Raw genomic sequence first — 21,646 nt, 5'->3', positions numbered from 1 at the left:
CAAGACTGGAGCACACAGCAAGAGGGATATCTGACTTCGCCTCTGACAATTTTTTTTATATTACCCCAGGTCCTCACCTATGCCCTCTTCTCTTCAGCTCCCCCCAATGTTTGTTTCGGATTTGGCTTTGGGGCTATGATGATAATGAGGAAAGTTGATAATGTGCCCGTTGTACAAGTGTTTTTGGTAATGTTTTGGATCGTTGACTCCTTCAAGACCCATTGACGCCCATTTCCTGTTATTTTCATAGACTTCACCTCACCAGTGGCAATTACATGCTATTCTTCACATTTGTCATTTGTTTTATGCGGCTGAAAAGCTAAATCTTATTTTTACCTGAAGTTCTAGTTGTGTTTAGTAAACTCAACATGTTTGCATTTGTGACTGGGAGGCTTTTTCCATCATGCCTCCAAAACAACCACTTGAGATACACTGGATGGCCAAAAAAAAGTCACCACCTGGATTTAACTAAACAAATAGGCACTAGCCTCCCATTGGAAAATTGCATAGACTATTATCTTTCAGCTGGCAGCAAGTTATTTAATCCCAGCTGGTGAAATAAGTTGCTTCTCGTTTTTTAATCAACCATGTCGGACGACACATGCCATGGTCATGGAAAGGTGTCAGTCTGTTTCAGAAGGGTCAAATCATTGGCATGCATCAAGCAGAGAAAACATCTGAGATTGCAGAAACTACCAACATTTGATTATGAACTGTTTAACACCTTATTAAAAACTGTATACATAGTGGCAGGGACGGTCCTAGCCTGTTTCGCGCCATGGGCGAACAACCCAACCAACACCCCCCACCACCACAGGCATCACAGACAAATGAAGACACTGAAATATTACTGTAAACAAACGCATTAAGACACAAACCTTAATACTGTGCAAGTTAAAAGTATAAAATACAAAAAATAAATGTATAAATAAATAAAGCAAGTAACAATTCAAATGAAAAATAAGGCATTTCTAAATTTGTGGAAAAAAGTGCACAACGGAACTTTGAAAAAGACATTAATCTCACTGCACAATGGGAGGAAGGCCTAAACTTTTTCTTCTAGAGCAAGTTGGAGTATTTCACATTTTCGAAAAAAGATGAATTGCACAACTGTTATGTAAAGTCTTATCTGTCATTGAAAAGTAATTGCAAACTATAATATTGCTTTTCAAATAAGAAATATAGCTTTAACTTTACAACAACTTAAATGTTGGTTTAAATGTAGAGGCCTCAAAATGAGCAAAAGAAGCCCAACACACAAACCACCACACTCTACTACAAAGGTTGCTTGTAATCATCACAAATGCATGTATTTAGATGGTATTTATACATCCCAGGACATTTCCAGTTCTCGGTGGTGACATTAGCCCGGCTAATAGATCTTGTTGTGTGGCACAATAACCAGAGAAGGCATTAAAAGAGGCTGTGTCAAAAAAAGCCAAGCTCAAAAAAGCTAATTAATTTTCAAAAACAAACCCAAAAAAACACAACCGCAAACTCACAAAAGTTACAAGTGAATTTAGAGAATAACAAGCCCGAAGTCACTTATTATTAGCAGACTATGCTACATTGAAGCTCACATAAACATCTGTCACGAATTGTATGATGTTTTGTTTGTTTTTTTTTGGCTGAGAAAAAGGCAAATAAATGTAGCCTACCTGCACAGATGCTACAGTTGTTTGTACCAGGTCTGGACACTCAAATGTTGGCTCCTTACTACAGAGGAAATGTGGAGAGCACATAGGTGTCTTTGGTCAGATTCTACAGTTAAGTCTCATGTTACAAGCTCGTATCCAACACTGACATTTCTCACCAATCCTTCAGGGTGTAGGAAAATTAATAAAAAAGATCCCTCCATTGGTTACGATCCAGCAGACACAGGTAAACAACTCAAGCTGGCTGCGGTGCATGTGTACTGGCACTGAAGTAGCGTAGGTCCTCCCATCCCCTGCTCCTACAAGCCTGTCTGTCAGACAACCACGGCAGAAAACTATGTGCACTGCTGCAGGCAGAGGGAACCAAATACCCATAGGAGGCATAGTGCATTAGGTGCTGTGAAAATTGTCAGTCCGGGGGGTTCTCATGCCACTTTAGACGAGAAGCTGCCTTGGGCGTCTGCCCAGGTCGCCCATATCAGAAACTGCCACTACATAGTGGGGACCCATCGTCTTCAAGGAAAAACTGTGGCCTGAAAAACATCCTGAATGATCGTGATCTGCGATCACTTAAACGTTTGGTGAAATCAAATTGAAGAAAAACAACAGTAGAACTCTGGGCTATGTTTAATAGTGAAAGTCAGAGCATATCCACACATACAATGCGAACAGAATGCTACAGCGGTGTAGCCTTAAAAAAACAATAATCAGTGAGGCTAACTGGGGAAAAAGGGTTAAATTTGCTAGGGAGCATAAAGATTGGACTCAGGACCAATGGGAGAAGGTCATGTGGTCTGATGAGTCCAGATTTACCCTGTTCCAGAAGTGATGTAACCATCATGCCTAGTGCCCACTGTACAAGCCTGTGGGGGCGGTGCTATGATCTGGGCTTGCTGCAGTTGGTCAGGTCTAGGTTCAGCAACAGTATGTGCTCAAAGAATGAGGTCAGCTGACTACCTGAATATACTGAATGACTAGGTTATTCCATCAACGGATATTTTTCTTCCCTGATGGCAGGGGCATATTCCAAGATGACAATTCATCGGGCTCAAATAGTAAAAGAGTAGTACAGGGAACATGAGACATAATTTTCACATGGATTGGCCACCACAGAGTCCAGACCTTAACCCCATTGAGAATCTTTGGGATGTGTTGGAGAAGGCTTTGAGCAGCGTCACTGCAAGATAGTGGTGGAAAATTTAATCCAACACTGGGTGGCATTCTAAATCTTGTGACATTGCAGAAGCTTATTGAAACAATGCCACAGCGAATGTGCACCATAATCAAAGCTAAAGGCAGTCCAACAAAATATTAGTGTGACCTTTTTTTTTTTTTTTTTTGGTGGCAAGTTTTCTTTTGGTCAGTCAGTGTATATACAGGGATATATTGTAAAAGGTTGACATACTTTTAAAATGGCAAGTTTTATGATGTTGACATTAGATGGAAACCAAGAAAAAAATGTTTTAAACTTTTTTCACCTTTAATGTGACCTTTTACCTGCGCAACTCAATAGCAGATACTGATGTTTGAGAAGAGGAAAAAATAATAATAATAATAACATGGTTAAAAGTACCCTTTAACCCTTAAATATTTTTTTTACTTTTTATGATTTTATGCCACTCAGTCTTTTTGAGCAGTACTCAACATGACAAATCTTGCTTGACTTGGAAATATTTCTGGAAACACACTCTGCAAAATGCTCCATATCCAGAGTTTCTCAAGAAAATGGGCTCATCCTAGTGGTAGGTGTCGCTGTGGGCACTGGGAAGTACGTGTGCTACCATTTGGGTGTGGGGTGCATTGCGTTATGCGGCTCAAAGGAGGGATGCACAACGTGGTTTGCGCCAAGCTAATCACAGCTAGCATGTTAGTTATTTTGACTTGGAGGTTTTCTCCCAGATGGGAACTTTAGTCACAGTTTTATGTTGCTCTGAAACATCGATGCATTTAAAATAAACAGGCAACGATTAGCCTGGAGGGGGGGGGAGTTAAGCCTGGCAGCCCACCAGGCTTATAATACGCTGGGGGAAACCCTGATATCCATCTGACTATGAGGGTCTCTTCAGGACAGAGCTCTCTTCAGATCAGCCAAATCTTTCAATTTAGGTCTGGGTTCTGGTTGGGATGATCTATTCTGGTAAAGCCATTCTTTTATTAATTTGTGTTTGTGGAGTTGTTGTCGTGCTGACAGATTAAGTTCCCGTTCATCTTCAGCATTTCATCCAATGCCAGCAGGTTTTTGTTCTAACATTGACTGGTATTTGGCTCTGAGAATAATCTCCACATTCTACGGCCCCAGTTTCAGCTGAAGAAATACAGCCCCAAACCAAGATGCTGCCATCATTGTGGTTCACTAATGGTATATTGTCCTTTTTATGTGCAGATTTGTCTTTGCGATGCTTTCACACCATAACACATTTCTTTACATGATTCTGGGAGATTTTAAATGTAGTGTTGCAAAATTAAACTAAAGGCTTTCATCTTTCCATCCTACCCCCAAAATCAAGACATAAAAAATATGGGAGATTATTTTTACATGTACTACACAGCCAGCCAACCTGCCATAAATTATTTGTAGCAGTCTCTCATACTGGGCAATGCACGTGTTCATAATGGAAAGAAAAACTCTCTTTTGACAAAGTAAACCTCTAGCAGAACTTGGCTTAGTATTAGCAGCCATCTGCCCACATTTTGTAATAATTGTTTTTTTTTAAATTTGGAGTTGTTTTTTCCACAAAATGTTTCAAAAGTTTGATTTTTCATACATTTTCAGGCTGAAATTATACTACACCGATAAATGATAAATGTCTTTTAAGGCTTTTTACAGATCTTTAGTCTCACCCTTTTAAAATCATAATACAAATCCCATTTTTTATGCTGTTATATGTACTGTATACTGTAAGGTGTCAGTTGCTTAGAAATTTGGTACTTTATTGCAGATTGTAGCGAGTCCGAAGGTGCCACTATGGATTGGCAAAATCAGTGGGTAAAAAGAAATCCACCATTTGTGTGTGGGCTTTAACAGTTTCTACTAAGTTACAATTTGTGAGACCAAGCAGGCTGTATTTCTGTGTGCTTTTATTGGCCAGTTCTTCACTTCTGCATTCTTTCTGCACAGAATTAGGGGCTACAATCTGTTAGTTTTCAACACTTCAGCTTTGGTTATCCTGGTGGATACAGTTGAAACCAGAAGTTTACATACACTATATAAAAAGATACATATGTCTTTTTTCTCCCCATCAAATATGAAAAACTGAATAAACATGTTTTAGGTCTGTTATTATTAACAAAATTATAACTACTTTCTAAATGCCAGAATAATGAAAGTGATATTTTGTAGACTTTATTATAACTTTCTTGAAGTTCATATATGTTTTTACCCTTCCCTTTAAACTGTATGAATGGGAAGGACATCAAATGTTTTGGATATCCTTCCCATTCCCTGACAGAACTGGTATAACTGAACCAAGTTTGTAGGCCACCTTCTTCCACACGTCTTTTCAGCTTTGTCCATACATTATGAATAGGACAGAGATCAGGGCTTTGTGATGGCCACTCCAAAACATTGACTTTGTTATCCTTAAGCCACTTTGTAACCAGTTTAGCTGTGTGTGTTGGGTAATTGTCCATTTGGAAGACCCATTTGCACCCAAACTTCAACTTTCTTGCTGATGTCTTGAGATGTTGCTTCAGAATTTCCACAAAATGTTCTTTCCTCTTGATAGCATCTATTTTATGAAGTGCATCTGTCCCTCCTGCAACAAAACAACCCCACAACATGATGCTGTCTCCCCTGTATTTAACAGTCGGGATGGTGTTCTCAGGCTTGAAAGCTTTCCCCTTCTTCCTCGTCCAAATATAACAATAGTCATTATGGCCAAACAGTTACATTTTAGTTTTATCTGACCACAGGAAATGTCTCCAAAAATTAATTCCTTGTCCCTGTGTGCAATTGCAAACTATAATCTGGGTTTCCTTTGGAATAATGGCTTCTTCTTGGCAGAGTAGCTTTTCAGTCCATGTCGGTACAGTACTTGTTTCACTGTGGATAATGACACACTCTTACCAGCTTCAACCAGCATCTTCACAAGGTCGTTTGCTTTTGTTCTTGGATTGCTGTGCACATTTTAGGCCAACACATGTTCATATCTAGGACACAAAACCATGTCCTTTCCAAGGTGTATAATGGCTGGACAGTCCCATGGTGTTTATACTTGCTTATAAGTGTTTGAACAGATGAATGTCAGCAATTCTCTTCCTGATATGTCGGCTGATTTCATTTGACTTTCCAATTATGTTACACAAAGGGGCAAAGAGTGTTTTAGGTGTTTAAAACATCCACAGATGTGTTTCAAATCAACCTCAGAAGCTTCCAAAGACATGACATCTTGATCATCTGGGCGGACCAAAATTGTTTAAAGGCATAATTATCGTAGCGTATATAAGCAGCTGGTTTCAACAGTAAATTGGAGTCGTCTCAAACATTTTCTGTGAAAAATAATTTTTCAAAGACAAAACAATTTCTCATTTAATTGGAATCAACCAGAGGGATATGTTTAGCACAAACATGTGTTTTTCATCTCATCAATTACTTCTCTTCCCTGCATATTTCCACAAGTAATGAATGATCAGTGAGCAGGGCAGGAATCTATCAAAAAACGCAATTGCATGGACGCCATAAAATGGATTGGAGGCCACATGGATCACAACAAAAATAAATGGTCTAATAATATAATTTGAACTGAAAGTAATTGACCTGGTCTGCACCATCCTGTCGCTAACCAGAAATATGGCTTCGCTTCACCAGATCATACATGTGTATGATTGTGGCTCTCTGTTTGAGCACTTGTGCTGTGGAAATTGGTGTAGATGTGGATTCATCTCAGTGCCTGCAGTATTTCTAAGCAGCAGGGTTTAAGGATGATTCAATATCTCTGTGTAAATATCAGAGGGAGGTTGATTGTCAATTCATTAGAGAAGACAAAGGAAGGATCTGCCAGATAGGAAAAGGCATGGCCTTTTCAGATTGTCCAGTGGTCAAGCAAGAGAGCTGACAAGATAGTCGTGTTAAAAAATGTGGACATTTCTGAGGCTTTACGGATAAAGTAGCACAGTCGGTATTTCACAAATATGCAGAACCAGTGAGTAAAAATGGTTCATCTACTCTTGTTCATATATAAATAAGTGAGCTGCTGTTTAAATAAACAGGAGAAATGATTTACAGAACATCAACAAATGTTAACATCTCAAAGATGAGATTTTGTCAGTTTTCTGGTCTAAAGCATTCAGGTGTGTGTATTAAAACAAGAAAAACACCAGGATTGTTCACACACAAAAAAGATCTGATGTTATAAGAATTTATTCCATAACACATTCAGGAAAGCAGCCATTATGTAAATGTGACCGGCCACAGCAAAACCAGGAACAAGTCTCCCTGGGCCCGTTTTGAGTCATTTACAGATTCTGAAAGACTGGACTCTAAGCTTTCCAATGATGTCAACCTTCTGGAAATCAACAAACAATTGAAGAATATAGGCCCGTTTACACTACACTTTTTTAACCGAGCCGAGACCAGTCCGAGCTCGGACTGGTCTCGGACTGTGTAAACGGTCAGCAGACTGAACCTGACCGCGCTAAACATAACCGGACCGCGCTAACTGCAGACCAGTTCCTGAGCAGGTCTCGGCCTGGTTTTTTTTTTCTGGCCCGGTTTTCTGATAAAGAGCGCATGAGCAGACCGCGTCATTCCCTTACAGTCAGCTGACTGTCCGCGTTTTTTTCCGCCGTGTCTGGCTGCACGTCCCGATTCACACTCCATTCAAACAAATTTCAGACATTCATAATAATTCTAGCTTCTTTACCGTGCCACACGGTTTCCAGTGATGATTCTGCTTAGCAGTGTGATGGACCTCAGCGTCTGTCATTGTTTCCGGCGTCTGTAAATCCTTATTAGACGTTCGTTTGTCTCATCCACTTCCCAAAAAGCCAACTTTCTCAAGTAAATTCACCAATGGTTGCCTTCTTTCCCTGACTCTCCGCAAACACCGAAATATCACAATATCAAGCATAACTTCCTGAATGTGACGGGCGCCGCTGTTTTGTTTTGCTGCTTCCACCTTTAATCTCAGAGAGCGGTAGTACCCCAGATCGCCACCAGGAGGCGAGGAGCAACCAAGGAACAGAGATAAGCTTTGTGTGTAAATGGGTTGGCTTGTCTTGGGTAACTGATCCAAGCTCGGACTGGTCTCGGCATGGCTCGGTTTTTAGGTGTAGTGTAAACGGGCCTTATATGACCTTTTGAATGTTGGTACTCTGCAAAGATTAGTGAGAAAACAGGCCTCAAAGTTTCTTTAGAATCAACCCCAGCCAAGGGGGTGTAAACAAAAGCTGTTAATTTGAATTACTTTGCCTACCTTGCTGCAACACCTCGAACCCCTTCAATGCCTGTCAATAGAGGGTCCAGATAAACCTAGTGTACTAATTTGTTCATGTAAAGATAATTTACAGCTCTGCATTACAATGTTTGTGTTAGATCTATGCATTGAACAGACATCTTTCAACTGTCCCACAGAATTACAACACATGGGGTGTGCTTCTGTGGTGCAGTGGTTAGCGCGCACGACCCATGTACGGAGGCCTTAGTCCTCGATGCGGCCGACCCAGGTTCGACTCCGAGCTGTGGTCCTTTGCCGCATGTCTCTCCCCCTCTCTCGTACTCCCTTTCCTGTCAGCCTACTGTACAAATAACGAGCCACTAGTGCCGTAAAAAGCTCACAAAATGAATTACAACACATACAGTTTAAGTTTTTTATTTCTTTAGCTGGGATCTAGGAATGCTTTATCTGCAAACGCTGATTTCTCCTGATACAGAATTGGTAATGAGTCCAGCATCCTGGTAAAAAATGTTCCCACCCCATAGTGCCATACTACAGCGGTTAGGGTATTGCGCAATGCATTCACGTTAACGCATCTCTGCCACGAGTCCAAAGCTTTCTCCATAATCTACGGTTAATACCGGCTGGAAACTTTGAATATTCGCCAAAGTTTTGCAGTCACTTCGCCATCTTGTTCCGCTTCACCTCTCCTGTTACAGAATGTGTGTCCTGGTCAATATGTACTCCCACCGTGGATCGCTGAGCAAACCGCAATTGCGCTCTTGAAGATCCGTTCAGCTCAGTCCATCTTCTGCACAAGTAACAGAAAGGCAGTTTCTCTTTCAGAGTTAAGTAGCTGCATAAGTAGCCATCTGCTCTCTTCAAGCACAAAGCTTATTGGCCGATACGCATAACAAAAGCCTCCGCGGAGCCACACAAAGGTGGCATACTAATGAGCGGTAGTTTTTAGTTAGACATGCAGACACTAGTTTTAAATTGAAAACATCCCGCGTTTAAACACAAAATTTACTGTTTTATAACCTTCGAAATGGAAATTTAAAGCACTGAAGGATTAAGTCATAACTTCAATTAGCACATTTTACAATAAAACGAAAATCACTATTTACTCAGAATTTGAAGATTTTTCACGTTTTTCTCTGTGCTCTGCCGACTTGTTCCCACTTTTGGTCTAGCTGGTCTTCAATTAGATTTCCAAGCAAGTTTGTTTAAGCTAAGATTGATGAAAGTACCTTAAAATGTGAAAGTAGAATGTGCATCTCTCCATAATAGGCTTTATTGGACATGTGACAGAAAAAAAAGTTTATTTAGGGACTGTGGAGTTGCATAGAAGAACACTTATTAGTATTGCTTCCTCACAACAAGACTTGCTTGCTTTGTGGGATGTTTAAATCCTCTGCCAGTGTATGTGTGGGTATTTGTCCAGGTACTCCTGTATCACTGCATTATCCAGTCATTCCTGTTAGGCTAATCGGTCACTCTATAATGCCATTAAGTGGGGGTACATGAATATGTGGTTGTTTTTCCTGTGCCTATCTGTTGCCCTGTTATGGACTGCCAAACTGTCCTGGGTGCACCCTGCCTCTCAGTCATTGACTGCACCAGCCTCCAGTGATCCAGCAAAGATTAAGCATCTAAAGAAAACTGACAGATGGATGTTAGGAGTAAATCTGTTTTTATTAAAAAGAGCACAGCGGTAAGGCCCAAGTTTACAAAGGTACATCTGAACAAACAAGAAATACATTGAACAAAGTTTTTTGGTCAGATGAGACTAAAGCTCTTTAACCACAAACTCATTTTAACATAATACAAAAACCTTATTTTAATGGTCAAGCATGGGGGTGAAAGGTCATGTGGGAGGGCATTTACAAGCTAAATATCTCCATAAATACAGTTTTCAATCCAGAAAATGTTTACAATAGCTGACAATAAATGGGTCAGATACCTTTGAAGACACTCAATGTCATCATACAAAAGACTAAGTGATTTGCCAATCATGAAGGGAAGGCTAGTTTAAAAAACACCTCTTATGGGGGGGGGAAAAACACCTCATGTTCCACAATATAATTTGCTCCCCAGGAGCAACAAGTATTCCAGTGCAAAATGCAATTCAAGAGGTAATATTAAAATATTCAAAATGATGCCTACACAAGAGAATTAATATAACTATTGTTGATGAATGCTTGCTAAATATGAGATTTAATAACATCATAATCTTACTGTAGAGTAAAATAGTTAAAATACATAAAAAAAATCCATGTTCCCCTTTAGGTAGGAAGGGAGCAGAGAGAAAGTCAATTTGGTCTCGTCATTGAGTGTGTGGATATGAAATCGAAGGATGAGCTTTAATAAAGGCATGCCTGTGGCATTAAGTAAAGAGCACCTGCAGCACAGCAGACCACAGCAGCTGCCTAATAATACATGAGTGATTGTAGATTAAACTCATTAACTCTCATCAATGCCACAGTTCTGCAATGGTTGTAATGACGTTTTGTTAACAAGGCTTTTTTCATATTTTACTTTGCAAGCATAAAGAATTGTAGTGTTATGTTCTATTTAAAAGCCGAGTTCAGAAAAAGTGCAGAAGGAAAAAAACTGAAATGTATTGTGAGAGTGTGGCATAAATAACTTACCGTTTTTTTTCATCCTGGCTTTTTTGTCCAGGGAGTCAGAAGTGTAGAAGGTGGTAGTTCAGTAAAATCTGACTTGAATAAAAATGGGTTACAATTATTTTGTGCATTTATTGCATCAAATCACTGTATGTACAGCTGATTTTAATAAATGCACCTAATAAATTAAGTACTGCAACACAGTCAAGATGGTCTGGTCTTTACCAGCGTCGATTAGCTTTTGTAAACCTTTTTTTTTTTCTTTAATATAGAATGACCATATAGAACTGGAGTTTAACTAAGTACACCCAATCCAATGTTTAACATCCTTTAGTAACAATAGCTTCGAGTATCTGTCTTCTCCACATCTTTATAAGTCTCTTACATTGTTGTGGAGTAGTTTTTGCTTTAATGCATTTAGTTGTGTAAAAATTTGTTTATGCAAAGCTCATCTATGGTCTCTCCCCAAGAGTTCAAGTATTGATTTTAATGGGGAAATGCAAAATTTATTTTTCAACCATTCTGTTCAAAATGGGTTGCCATGTTTATTATGAATGTGCCGTTGCATGACCCACTAACAAAGATGTTCATGTTCGACTCACAGCTGTAAGGCACTTTGCTGATACAGTTTGGCTTTTAGGGTTAAACACCTCTACTTGTCAGGACTATTGGAGTTCTTTCAGATTCATCCTTCTTCTGGCTTATATCCTTCTTATGGCTCTTGATGAAGGCAGACATTTTTTCTGCTCCTCTCCTGCTTATCTGTCTGTATGCCGCTTTGTTTACCTGACTCCGCCAGATAGATTTGCTCCGCATATCCATCTGGAAACCTTCCGTTGAAGTAATTTTGGGAAGGGGCGAAAATACTGGTTAGCTGATTGGCCTATGTTGGTGATAGACGGGCCAAATAAACCAATCAGATTCGTCGTCGCTCTGTTACGAGCGACGACGAAAACACAACCACAAGCCAAGCTACTCTTGCTGCTGCAGGTAAAGGCTCGTTACTCTGCAAAGAAATACTCTGTAATTCCGATAAAACTTGCTCGATAGCCACGCTAACGCTAGTTTCATCGGCTGAAGCCGCCATGTTGTTTAGACTGAACTGTCGCGCTTTCCGTTGCGTCACACCTCAACCCGCCTCAAAGCCAACGCTGATTGGACGTTCGTTTGGTGAACGGCTCCAAATTTTCTTCAACGGAGAGTAGCCAGACTGATCTGCGAGTGAAACCTTGAAAACTCGCGGGATCAGGATGGTCTCACGAGGCTACCGCTTTGTAACTCTTTGAGCCTTTTTCTGCAATTCATTTGAATTGGAAACCATGAATCTGGTCAGCTGGTCACTCAACGCAATTGATAAAATTTTCTGTACATGCAGCTAGATACACACTTGATTCTTGTGGGAAATAGAAGATTGTGTGTCTGTCTATTTTGTCCGTTGAGGACGTGGAAGATGCGTACATAATTGGATTTGTGATAACAGGATTTCAGCTTGTTGGAGCTGACAGTTAACTGATATATCGGCAAATTGGGAAGATCTCGGCGGCTACTTTGGCAGCCTCCAAGGCCAGCATCTAAGATTAATACTATAAACATATAGAATGAATTCTATAATGGGATGTAAAATCTGTTTTGTCCTCGACTCGATGATCTGAGATAATGTTAGCGTAGCATTAGCGTAGGGTCGGCACTATTGCATTTTCTTGTGCGTCTCAGAAATTTATTGGCAAAAATATCAAGTAACAAAGAACAGCATAAAGATTATGTTTACAAACAGCAGCCAGCGGTCACTTACAAAAAAGAAAAATATTTAAATTGAAGTACAAATTAAAAGTTTGGGTTGCCGTACAAATAAAACGGAGAGAGCCAACTTCAACTGAGCTGAGAAATGAAGTGATTTGGTTCAGTTTTTTCACTTGACTTTCATTCTTTTGAACAACTTACTCATAATTGACAACTATATTGTGTTGAGCGGGTGTATATGAGCGCATTCGTAACCGGGAGGTGGGCAGTGGTTAGAGTGGCAAGAAGATAAAAGGGTAGTTTTACAATACCGTATTAACTGTAAGGCACACTTAAAATCCTTACATTTTCTCAAATTTATGGTGCACCTTATATATGATCACGTTGTGCTTACTGACCGATTTTATGTGGTACAATGCGCTCAAAAATCTGTTAAATTGTGTAAGTATGACTTTGGTAAGCAACAAAGCCCCTCTGCTCAATGGATATTCGGAGCATTACGGTACACTGTGTCACTACCTGATTGGGTCCCTGAGCTGTCTACAAGACTGCCTGACTGTAATATCTAAGCTAGAAGTGCATTCATGTAAAGGCCCCCCACATACTCAGGTGTAGTTCACTCCGCGGAGGCAGACTCCGCACATTCAGGTACGCGCAAAGCTCAGTTGTCATGACTGCGTACACGGTGTCACACTATAAACTTCTTGGAGGCAAGAAGTCTTTACATCGAACTTTTTTATATGTGACATTAAGCTTGATACTCCTTGCAACCCGCTACTTAAAGCAGGGGGTTGCAAGTTGGGTGCAAGAGGCATCACAGTACCTCTCTGTTCTCACTAACAGGAGGGAGCATGCTGGAAAAGAAACGACTCTAGGTGCTCAGCTAGCTAATCACACATTTTAACATCCGTTCCACAGCTTCATCCCAATGGCAGAAAGTGTGGGAATTGTAGGAATTGGTCACAAGAAATGTCGGCAACAGTACACTGGACTGTGAAGGATAAAACATTCGGAGAGTCAGCGTGGAGTCCACCAAACCCCCAGTTTGCGCGAAGTACGCTCGAGTATGTGGGAGCCTTTAGGCAGCCTGCGCCCGGAGTACGCGCTAGCAATAATAAACCTAGTAGGTTAATTCAATATAAGTTATGTTTATTTTCAGCCTAATGTTAGAAACAGGACAATGTAGTCCAACTCTGTCCCCCCCAACAGATATGGGTGTACAGCTGTGTATGTGAAGGGGTGGAGTAACATTACACACATTGGAAGTATATTTAGTATGCCTTACAATCTAGGTGCACCTTATGGTCTGAAAAATATGGTAGTTTGAGCTACATGTAAAGCAAGTTCTTGGCTTTGCATGTAGCTGCTTCAAAAAAGGTTAGACAATTGTAGACTTAAACTCCATTTTGCATCCTACATATTGACTTTTGTTGTGTGCAGCCAAAAAGTTTTGTTTATTTAGCTCTATCAAACACTTTGCTCCGATTTGACTCAGATCATTAGGGTTAGGGTCAGTCTGCACGATGAGGCTTGTTTTGTGAACTTTCAGAGGCATATTGAAGGTCGGTGAACATCCCTTTCACTTTGCAAACTTGCTGATTCAGTGCCAGGAGGATGACATGAGAGATGAGGCTTTTATAGTGGTTTGTTCTCCTGAGACAACCATCTCTGAGTGAGATGCTGTTACGGAGAACTGAGGCAGAGCCACATATCATCAGCTCAGGTCATAAACTGCAGATGTTTATCTGTTTCAGGATGTATGGGGGTGTCACCTGAACAAGCTCTTGTGGTAAGGATCTGACAGATGAGCCTTCGTTTTACCTGAGGATAAGAAAAAAGAAAGTTGCAGGATATTCGAGGGAAGCTCAAATATCACATGCTGCTTATTGAAAGATTAATTTATATCTTCAAACAGGACAACTTACAGGGAAGTCACTGAATTTAAAGATTGTTGGTGGTTTGTAGTTGTCCATCTAGGCTGGAAAACAGAACATCTTTCTTTACATATCTCCCCGATCACCAGTTCTTCAGTTGATGGTCTTCAGAAATGTAGAAACAGTTTTTATTACTCTTAAAATGACTCAGGGGTGTCAGAACAGGGACACAAATGTTGCAGGACATTGCCTCTAAATGAGTAGTTGGGGACCCCTGATCTAAACCATTCCTTTGTAGTTCTGGGTTTCACTTTAAGGGTTTCTTTTCTGCAAGGAGAATGTTTGTCTTTTGCAGGCACCAAGATGCTTTCTTCCTGGGTCACTTTGTAATTAGATTTTATTAGAGAGGGCTGAGATATGCACACCACAATTTTCTGATATTTGTAATGATAAAAAGTAATGCATAATTTTTCTTCCACCACAATCATGTGGAACTTCTGTCGCAAAGTTACAATTAAATACATAGAACTTTGGAAATGAAGTTCTTGACTTATGTATACCTTTACAAGGTAGTGGAGATTTCTAGACAGTTTTCACAACGCAGATATGTAGAAACTTGTTGGAGTTATGTTTTGCTTCTATAAACATATATAGATTGGATCACAAAAGCTTTGAACTCATCAAGAGCAGTAAAGTTTGCATTTTACAAATGGCATCTATTTATACATTTATTGGTATGTTTTCAGGTAATTCCTCAAACCAGTGTGGGTGAAGTTCATCATGCCATTCGAACCACATTCCAAAGGGTGAACGACTTCTTCATCCCTCCGACTAACCTCATCATAACTCACGTGAGGTAAACCAGCCACTTCTGACCTGAAAAATCTCCAGTAGCTTTGCTGCTTGCTCATTTACAGCAAATGAGGAAAGAGCAAATGAGAATGTCCATGTGAAATAATCATGTCTCCCCAAAAAATCTTGACAGGCAATTAACCTCTTGCTTGAACTTTGGCTTTGTAGGTTTGCATTTGTCTTCCTCAAAAATGAGCCGGCGGTCCACAAAATTGATCTTGAGACGTTCCACCGTGTCAAGACCATCAGCCTGAAAAACTACAGCTGCATCCCCGCCAGCATGGCCTATACACACTTGAGCGGCTTCTACTTCATCCAGTGCCAGAGCAAGAGCCTTCTGCATGCTCCAGCTCAGCTTCTCATCGACAGCGTGACAGATGCTGTTATTGGGCCGAATCAAAACGTCACGGGTCAGGCTTACGTGTCGCCAGACGGTCGCTACGTAGTGACACCAGACCCATGGAGCTCTAAGCTGACGGTACAGACAGTGTCCTTCCAGGGGGAGCTGAAACTGAACCAAGAAATAGATGAGCCCATAAATGTCTCCGATATGGTTTTCCAGCCTTCTTTCACGGAATCAAACCAACATGTGGTTGTGGCCGCCTCCAGGTCGGGCTCAGACCTGCTGTTTGCTGATCTGTCGTCAGGCCGCACAGAGGTATTGCGGAGTCTCAAAGAGCCTCTCTCTCCCCAGGCCTGGCCCTGGGGGGGGCCCAACCGAGTGATAGTCTCTAGCGGGTTGTTTGGACAGTATCTGGTGACGCCATCAGTTGAGTCCCTCTTCATCCTCAATGGCAAACAGAGAACACCACACTGCGAGGTATCAGACATCAAAAGGGCCAACACAGTTGTCTGGGTTGGTGAGTTATGAGTAAAAAAGAAAAGTGAAAAAAAAATGAAGACTTAGAATTAGAAGCAAATGAGAAAGGGAGAAATCAGGCCAAATTACCTATCATTAAGATTTATGTGAACATAACTTGTGGACCCGACCCTGGGACTGAGCGAAAGGGTTAACATGCCTGAGTTTGCTGTAACAAAAGTACACTTAAAATAGAGAAAATATTAAGAAAATCTGTTGTGATATTGCTATTGGGAGAAAGTGTCAATGCCGTTCAGTGCAACAGTGATCTATGTGCACTTTGCAGAATTGTAAATTATTGCACTTCCTTCCATGTTATCACAGCAAATAGGTACCTGAAGAGGCGAAAGTAACAACTATGAACTATGCACAATGCTCACTTTTTTTTAAGAATAAAAAGCTTTCCAGTTTTGTTAATCTCATGTTTGTCGTTTTCACCAGTGCTGCATATAGTCACCACAAACAGTATGTCTTGTCTGCCTCTAGTGTGTAGTGTTCTGAGTCCTTTTAAAGCTAACCACAACATCCGTTCACTCGCCTATGTCATGGTATTGTACTGTACTCTCTCTGAAAGCTTTCATTATCATACTGGCAGAGGTTGGCTTCATGCACTTATGTAATTCCCTCTATTTCCGTTGCCTATCCAAAGAGTCCAATTGGTCCATTACTCAACTATGGATGTTTCGGTCGTACAGGAAACAAAAAGAACATTGAGTGATCTTTGTAGTGGTATAATGGGTCCCCGCTGTCACTCATGTTTACTACAAACCTGTAGCACAGCTCTGTGCTGTGAAGCCTAAAAATGCCACTTAGCAGATCCCCCTCGGCGTAATGACTCCGGTTTATGCTAACCTGTATGCTGAGGTCGAGGCAAAGCAGCATCATTTATGCTATGTGATAGGCTGTGAGCATTTGTGCACCCATTCAGAATAACAACAAAATCAAACTTTCTGAAAGGCACACTGCTACTTCTCATGTGGCAGACAAAAGTACACCTACTCTTACCGTGTGAAGGTTTAAAGTCCTTTTAATGAGGTGCCAGCATAAGCATTTTGAGTCACACAGGTGACTGACAGCTCAAATCAGTTGGACAGGGAACACCACTGCATTTTATGACCATCTCCTATCTCTTGGAAAGGACTTTAAATCACAACAAAAGTACTCACGAAAATTTTTGTAGTTTAGAAACCTTTTGAAAACATGCAACTAAAACACAAGCCAGTTCTGTGTCTCAAAGCTGAGTAGCTCTTTGAAAACAAGGTGTACAATTAGCAATATGTAATTTATACAAAACCGCTGACTTTTAACCTACATTTGCAAGTGTTTATAATGGTTAGTAAAAGATCCTATAGATTCTTGTGAAAATTCACTAAACGAATACCAGCAACTCTTTTTGTCTGAGAATAGCACATTTTATCTGGTGTAACTGCATAATTCTTGGTGTAATTGTGCTTCTCCACTTGCACTAATCATTGCAATGATGAGCTTTTAGAAGCCAGTCAGCACTGGAGATTCTGTGCTTTTGTAATAATGACGGAAACAAGAATGCCTCACTAAGCATTTTTGCCTCTTGACAGCAGAGCTGTCCTATACGCTAATGCTTAGCTTGGACTACACGCATAATGACTTTCACATATTGGACTAAATCGTCTGATGAGCAGCAGCTTTTGTTCCAAATTACAAGATTTATCAGAAAGCTGATTCTAGGTCCATTTGACCTTTCTCACTTGATTAAGGATATTTAGAATGATAAAGCAGCACAGTTATATACTGCATATCAAAATGTTTGCACACTTCAGCTTGTGGCCAACTTTGAACTTTACCTCTCCAGCGCCAGAAACGGATTCAAAAAGCAACATTAGCAACACGGCAGGTCTCAATTACTAAAGGTTTTCCACTGTAATCCCATAGGCTGCGTAAACTAAGTGGACATGGCCAGTACGAAATCACCTATATTGTGTTAGTTGCTGAGCTTTAACTTCAACACTGGCACTTTTTATTCACTATGGCAGGAAATTACCACATTAGGCAGGAATCCACTAAGCTGGAGAGCAAAACTTGAAAATTAAATAAATAAAACCTTCCTACAGAATAATGCTAACACTGTCATGTATTAATTTAAAACATTTTAATCACAAAGGGGTTTTTTTTTAATGACTGGTGAAAAATCTACTTCCGCATGCTAAGTAGAGGCCTAAAAATGTTTATAAAATTCTTTAGTGATTGTAAAAGGAAGGAAAAATTTATATATTTAAAAATGCTCATCGTTCTGCTTTCCTGACAGCAAAACGTTGCTTCTTGTAACCAAGTGTGCTTTGATCCTAATCTCATTAGCTGCAGTGCTTCTGAGGACAAATTCATTTCTCAAGTGAGCCAAAACTTTAACACAAGTCATCTGAATTTTGATTTATTTCCACTAAATTCACACAATGCCTTAATCTAAAATATGTAGCCAAGATGTTGACATAACTTTGATCTTTTAGATCATGAAGGCAGCTCACGTGTTTAGCATTTTTCACAAGTGCAGCATTTGTCAGAAGAAAAATGGTAAAACTGTCAGGTTGTAAAACAGCTAACTTGTGCATTTGGCTTTTGCCATCATCCGGGCTAATGTCTGCAACAAGAACATCTTTGTCACAGTTTAGTTTAAGACAGAATGTAGTCCGTGTCCATACGTTTTATCAACAACCACAAGTTCATCTTTTAGCTTTGACTGTGACAGAAATATTTTCTCTAATTATTATAGAATGTTTCCAAAGGTTGGGCACTGAGCTGAATGATGGGATTTATCTTATATGTGAGTAAAAGTTAAAAAGTTTAACTTTTATGCATATTTCAATGTTACAACCACAAATTTCAATGTACTTTGATTTTCCATGATAGACCATTAAAAAGTAGTGTATAATTGGGAGAAAAATAAATGGATTAACATATTTCTTTGCTAAAAACAAGCTGAAAATGTGCTGTAGACATGTACCCCTAAATACCATCTAGTGCAACAAATTGTCTTATAAAAAATGTCATTATTAAATAGTGTCCACCTGTGTTATGTCATCTGAAAAAAAGTTATGTGATGGCTTCAGCAATTAGAGAAAAATTAGTAAAAGAACAACATGATGTTAGCAAATCGCTCCAAGGAACATAGACATGTACTGAAGATGTTTAGGATCTTGTTTTCAAACCTACCCCAGCTTTCAACTTTGAATATCTCATGGGGCAATGTTTAGTCCATCATCTGAAACTTCAAAAAGGATGACAACTGTAAACCTACCAAGCAGCCTGTAGAAACTGACAGGCCAGACAAAGGAAAGCTTTAATCAGAGACGCAGCCAAGGGGCTCCTGTTAATTCTGGAGCAGCTGCAGAGATAATACAGTATAGGTGGGAGAATCAGAACAAGTACAAGATTCCACATATCTGGACTTTATGGAAGCTATGTGAGAAGAAAATCATTGTTCTGAGAAAGCCAAAATAAATCGTCAGTGTTCATGGAGCGGTATGATATTCTCATAATGAGTACCTTGAGTAAGAAATTCAAGATGTATAGAAATGAGATTAGCTGCAGACTGCCTGTCTGGATTGCTAGTTAGAGGCTCAGGCAGCATGCTGCTTGCCAACTGTAGTTTCAAACGTTACCTTGATAAGAGTGATGGGTGGCTTTCATTTCTTTTACACATAATGGCAGTCGGCTTCTTAGTGGCCAAAATTTTGTGCTGTGTTGCTTCGTACACCCAGACAAATCTCCAGTGAATCCTCTACATTAACAGGACTCAAGCTGTAGGAAAGATGAAATGTAAAAGATTTGCTGGTTTTTAAACTAACCTTTAATAACTTTGAATACCTATATACTGAACCAGCAAATGCCTAATCAGCAGTTTTACCACAAACCATACAAGGAATAAAGCAGACATGTAGAGGACGGCTATCTAGTTAGATGAGAACAAAAGCAAACTTTTAGCTGTCAAATCTTAACGCAATGTATGACAGAAAACAAATACTGCACATTTCCCATTTCTATGGTGAAACAAGGTGTTGGCAGCATCATGCTATGGGGTAGGGTTCAACAAAGCTATTCAGAATTGATGGTAAGATGAATGGAGCTAAATAGATGGAAATCCTGGAAGAAACTGTTTTAGACGCTGGGGTGAAGTTTCACCTTCCAGCAGGACAAAAACCCTAAACACAGCCAAAAATGCACTAGATAGGTTTAGATCAAAGCCTAGACAAAAAGTGATTGTCCATTGTGTCTAAGTCTTGCCATTTAAATTCAAGAGAGCCCCTTTTAACAATAATTTCTAAGCCTGAACTATTTAGCAAAGATTGGGCAAGATTTGTCTTCAGTGTGCAAAGCTGGTAGATATCTCAAAAACCTTACCATTGTAACTTCATTCACGTAAATCAACACTTGCAGACCATGTTGTTGAAGTACAAACGCCACAAGATGATTTGCCTGAAAAATATGAAAACCATTATCCTTCATGGTTTTTTGTCCACTTTGCAATTTTGCATTAATTGGTTTAGTCTATCCCAAAGTACATAAAAAACACTGTGGTTGTGACATGATAAAAAGTGGAAAAGGACACTTTATGGAATAGGAAATTGTATATTTAGTGTATAAAATAAGAACTGGGCAGATCACAAGTACTCACAGCCTTTGAAATGTTGCCGTTGCTGGCTTTTAATTTGGCAGGTCAGTTATCTCTAATATAAAAGTCATACTAATTTCCACAAACCAAGATGTCAAAGTCTGCCTTTAGCATGTGTAGTTTGGAGTATACTGCTGCTGTGTGCCCTCTCTCCCCCCCCCCCCCCCCCCACCCCACCCCACATATACACACACAGCAACCCAAATAAAATGTCATTATTAGCTCTCTATGCGTAGTTGTGACTGTAGCTCCATGATGAGATGCAGTGTATGGAGCTGAAACCAAGATGTAAGAACAAAAAAAAAAAAAAAGTGAAATTCCTGTTTGTGACCGATATTTGCTGCCAATCTACCACGGAAAAGCAACATTTCTGGTGTCTAAAATAAAAGTTTGAGAATATCAGCACAAAATTGTTGATTATTAGACCACTGTTGCACTGAGAAGACAAATGTATCAGACTACATTTTGCTGTCTTTATAGAAAGAAATAGTTGAATTTAATCTATTTTTTTGGCTCTGCTTCCTAAAGTTACAATCCCATACTATCCGATTCCCTCCCTTCTAAATCTGTGTCCCACTATGTTGGGCAGTGCTGAAAACTGCATGTGATCAAATAACTCTTTAACATGACCTCTGACCTCGCAGTGATCGCCCAGAATTACCTAAAGCTGCTTGTTAAAGTCACTTTTCTGCCCTCTCATGAGTAAGCCACACCACTACTAGAGCCAAGGAGAGCGAGAGCTAAAAAGTCTGCCCCCGTGTTTGCGGATCACGTTGGCTAGCTCCTGTTGTTTATGTGGATCGGCCCTCTGTGTTAACATGACTATTTCTGAACCTGTCTTTTACCCTGACGTAAGGAGCTGCGGAGCCAAACCGCTTGGTGTGATAGAACCTGGTAGGAACCACTGTTGTAGATAACATTGTTCATGTTAGAACACGTTCAGACATGACATGAAACTGTACAGTTTTCTTTATGCATTTTGTGTGTTCTGGTTTACGAGGGAATTGTTTTGTAAGAAAA

The 21,646-nt window shown here is 40.0% G+C and overlaps 1 protein-coding gene across 1 annotated transcript in view; it reads left to right on the top strand.

Annotated features, from left to right (window-relative positions):
• LOC118556365 (follistatin-related protein 4-like) overlaps positions 1–19,709 on the top strand; it is a 53,057-nt gene extending 33,348 nt beyond the window's left edge. Inside the window, exons 7-8 of the mRNA XM_036134025.1 lie at positions 15,017–15,126; positions 15,291–19,709. Coding sequence (XP_035989918.1) covers positions 15,017–15,126; positions 15,291–15,993 — 813 coding nt within the window. The 3' untranslated portion in view covers positions 15,994–19,709. The remainder of the gene's footprint in view (positions 1–15,016; positions 15,127–15,290) is intronic.
• Positions 19,710–21,646: the final 1,937 nt, after the last annotated feature.

Source organism: Fundulus heteroclitus, unplaced genomic scaffold, assembly GCF_011125445.2.
Source record: "Fundulus heteroclitus isolate FHET01 unplaced genomic scaffold, MU-UCD_Fhet_4.1 scaffold_72, whole genome shotgun sequence".
Classification (NCBI taxonomy): domain Eukaryota; kingdom Metazoa; phylum Chordata; class Actinopteri; order Cyprinodontiformes; family Fundulidae; genus Fundulus; species Fundulus heteroclitus.
The sequence above is the reverse complement of the archived record's forward strand: the minus strand, read 5'-3'. Positions and strand labels throughout refer to the sequence as shown.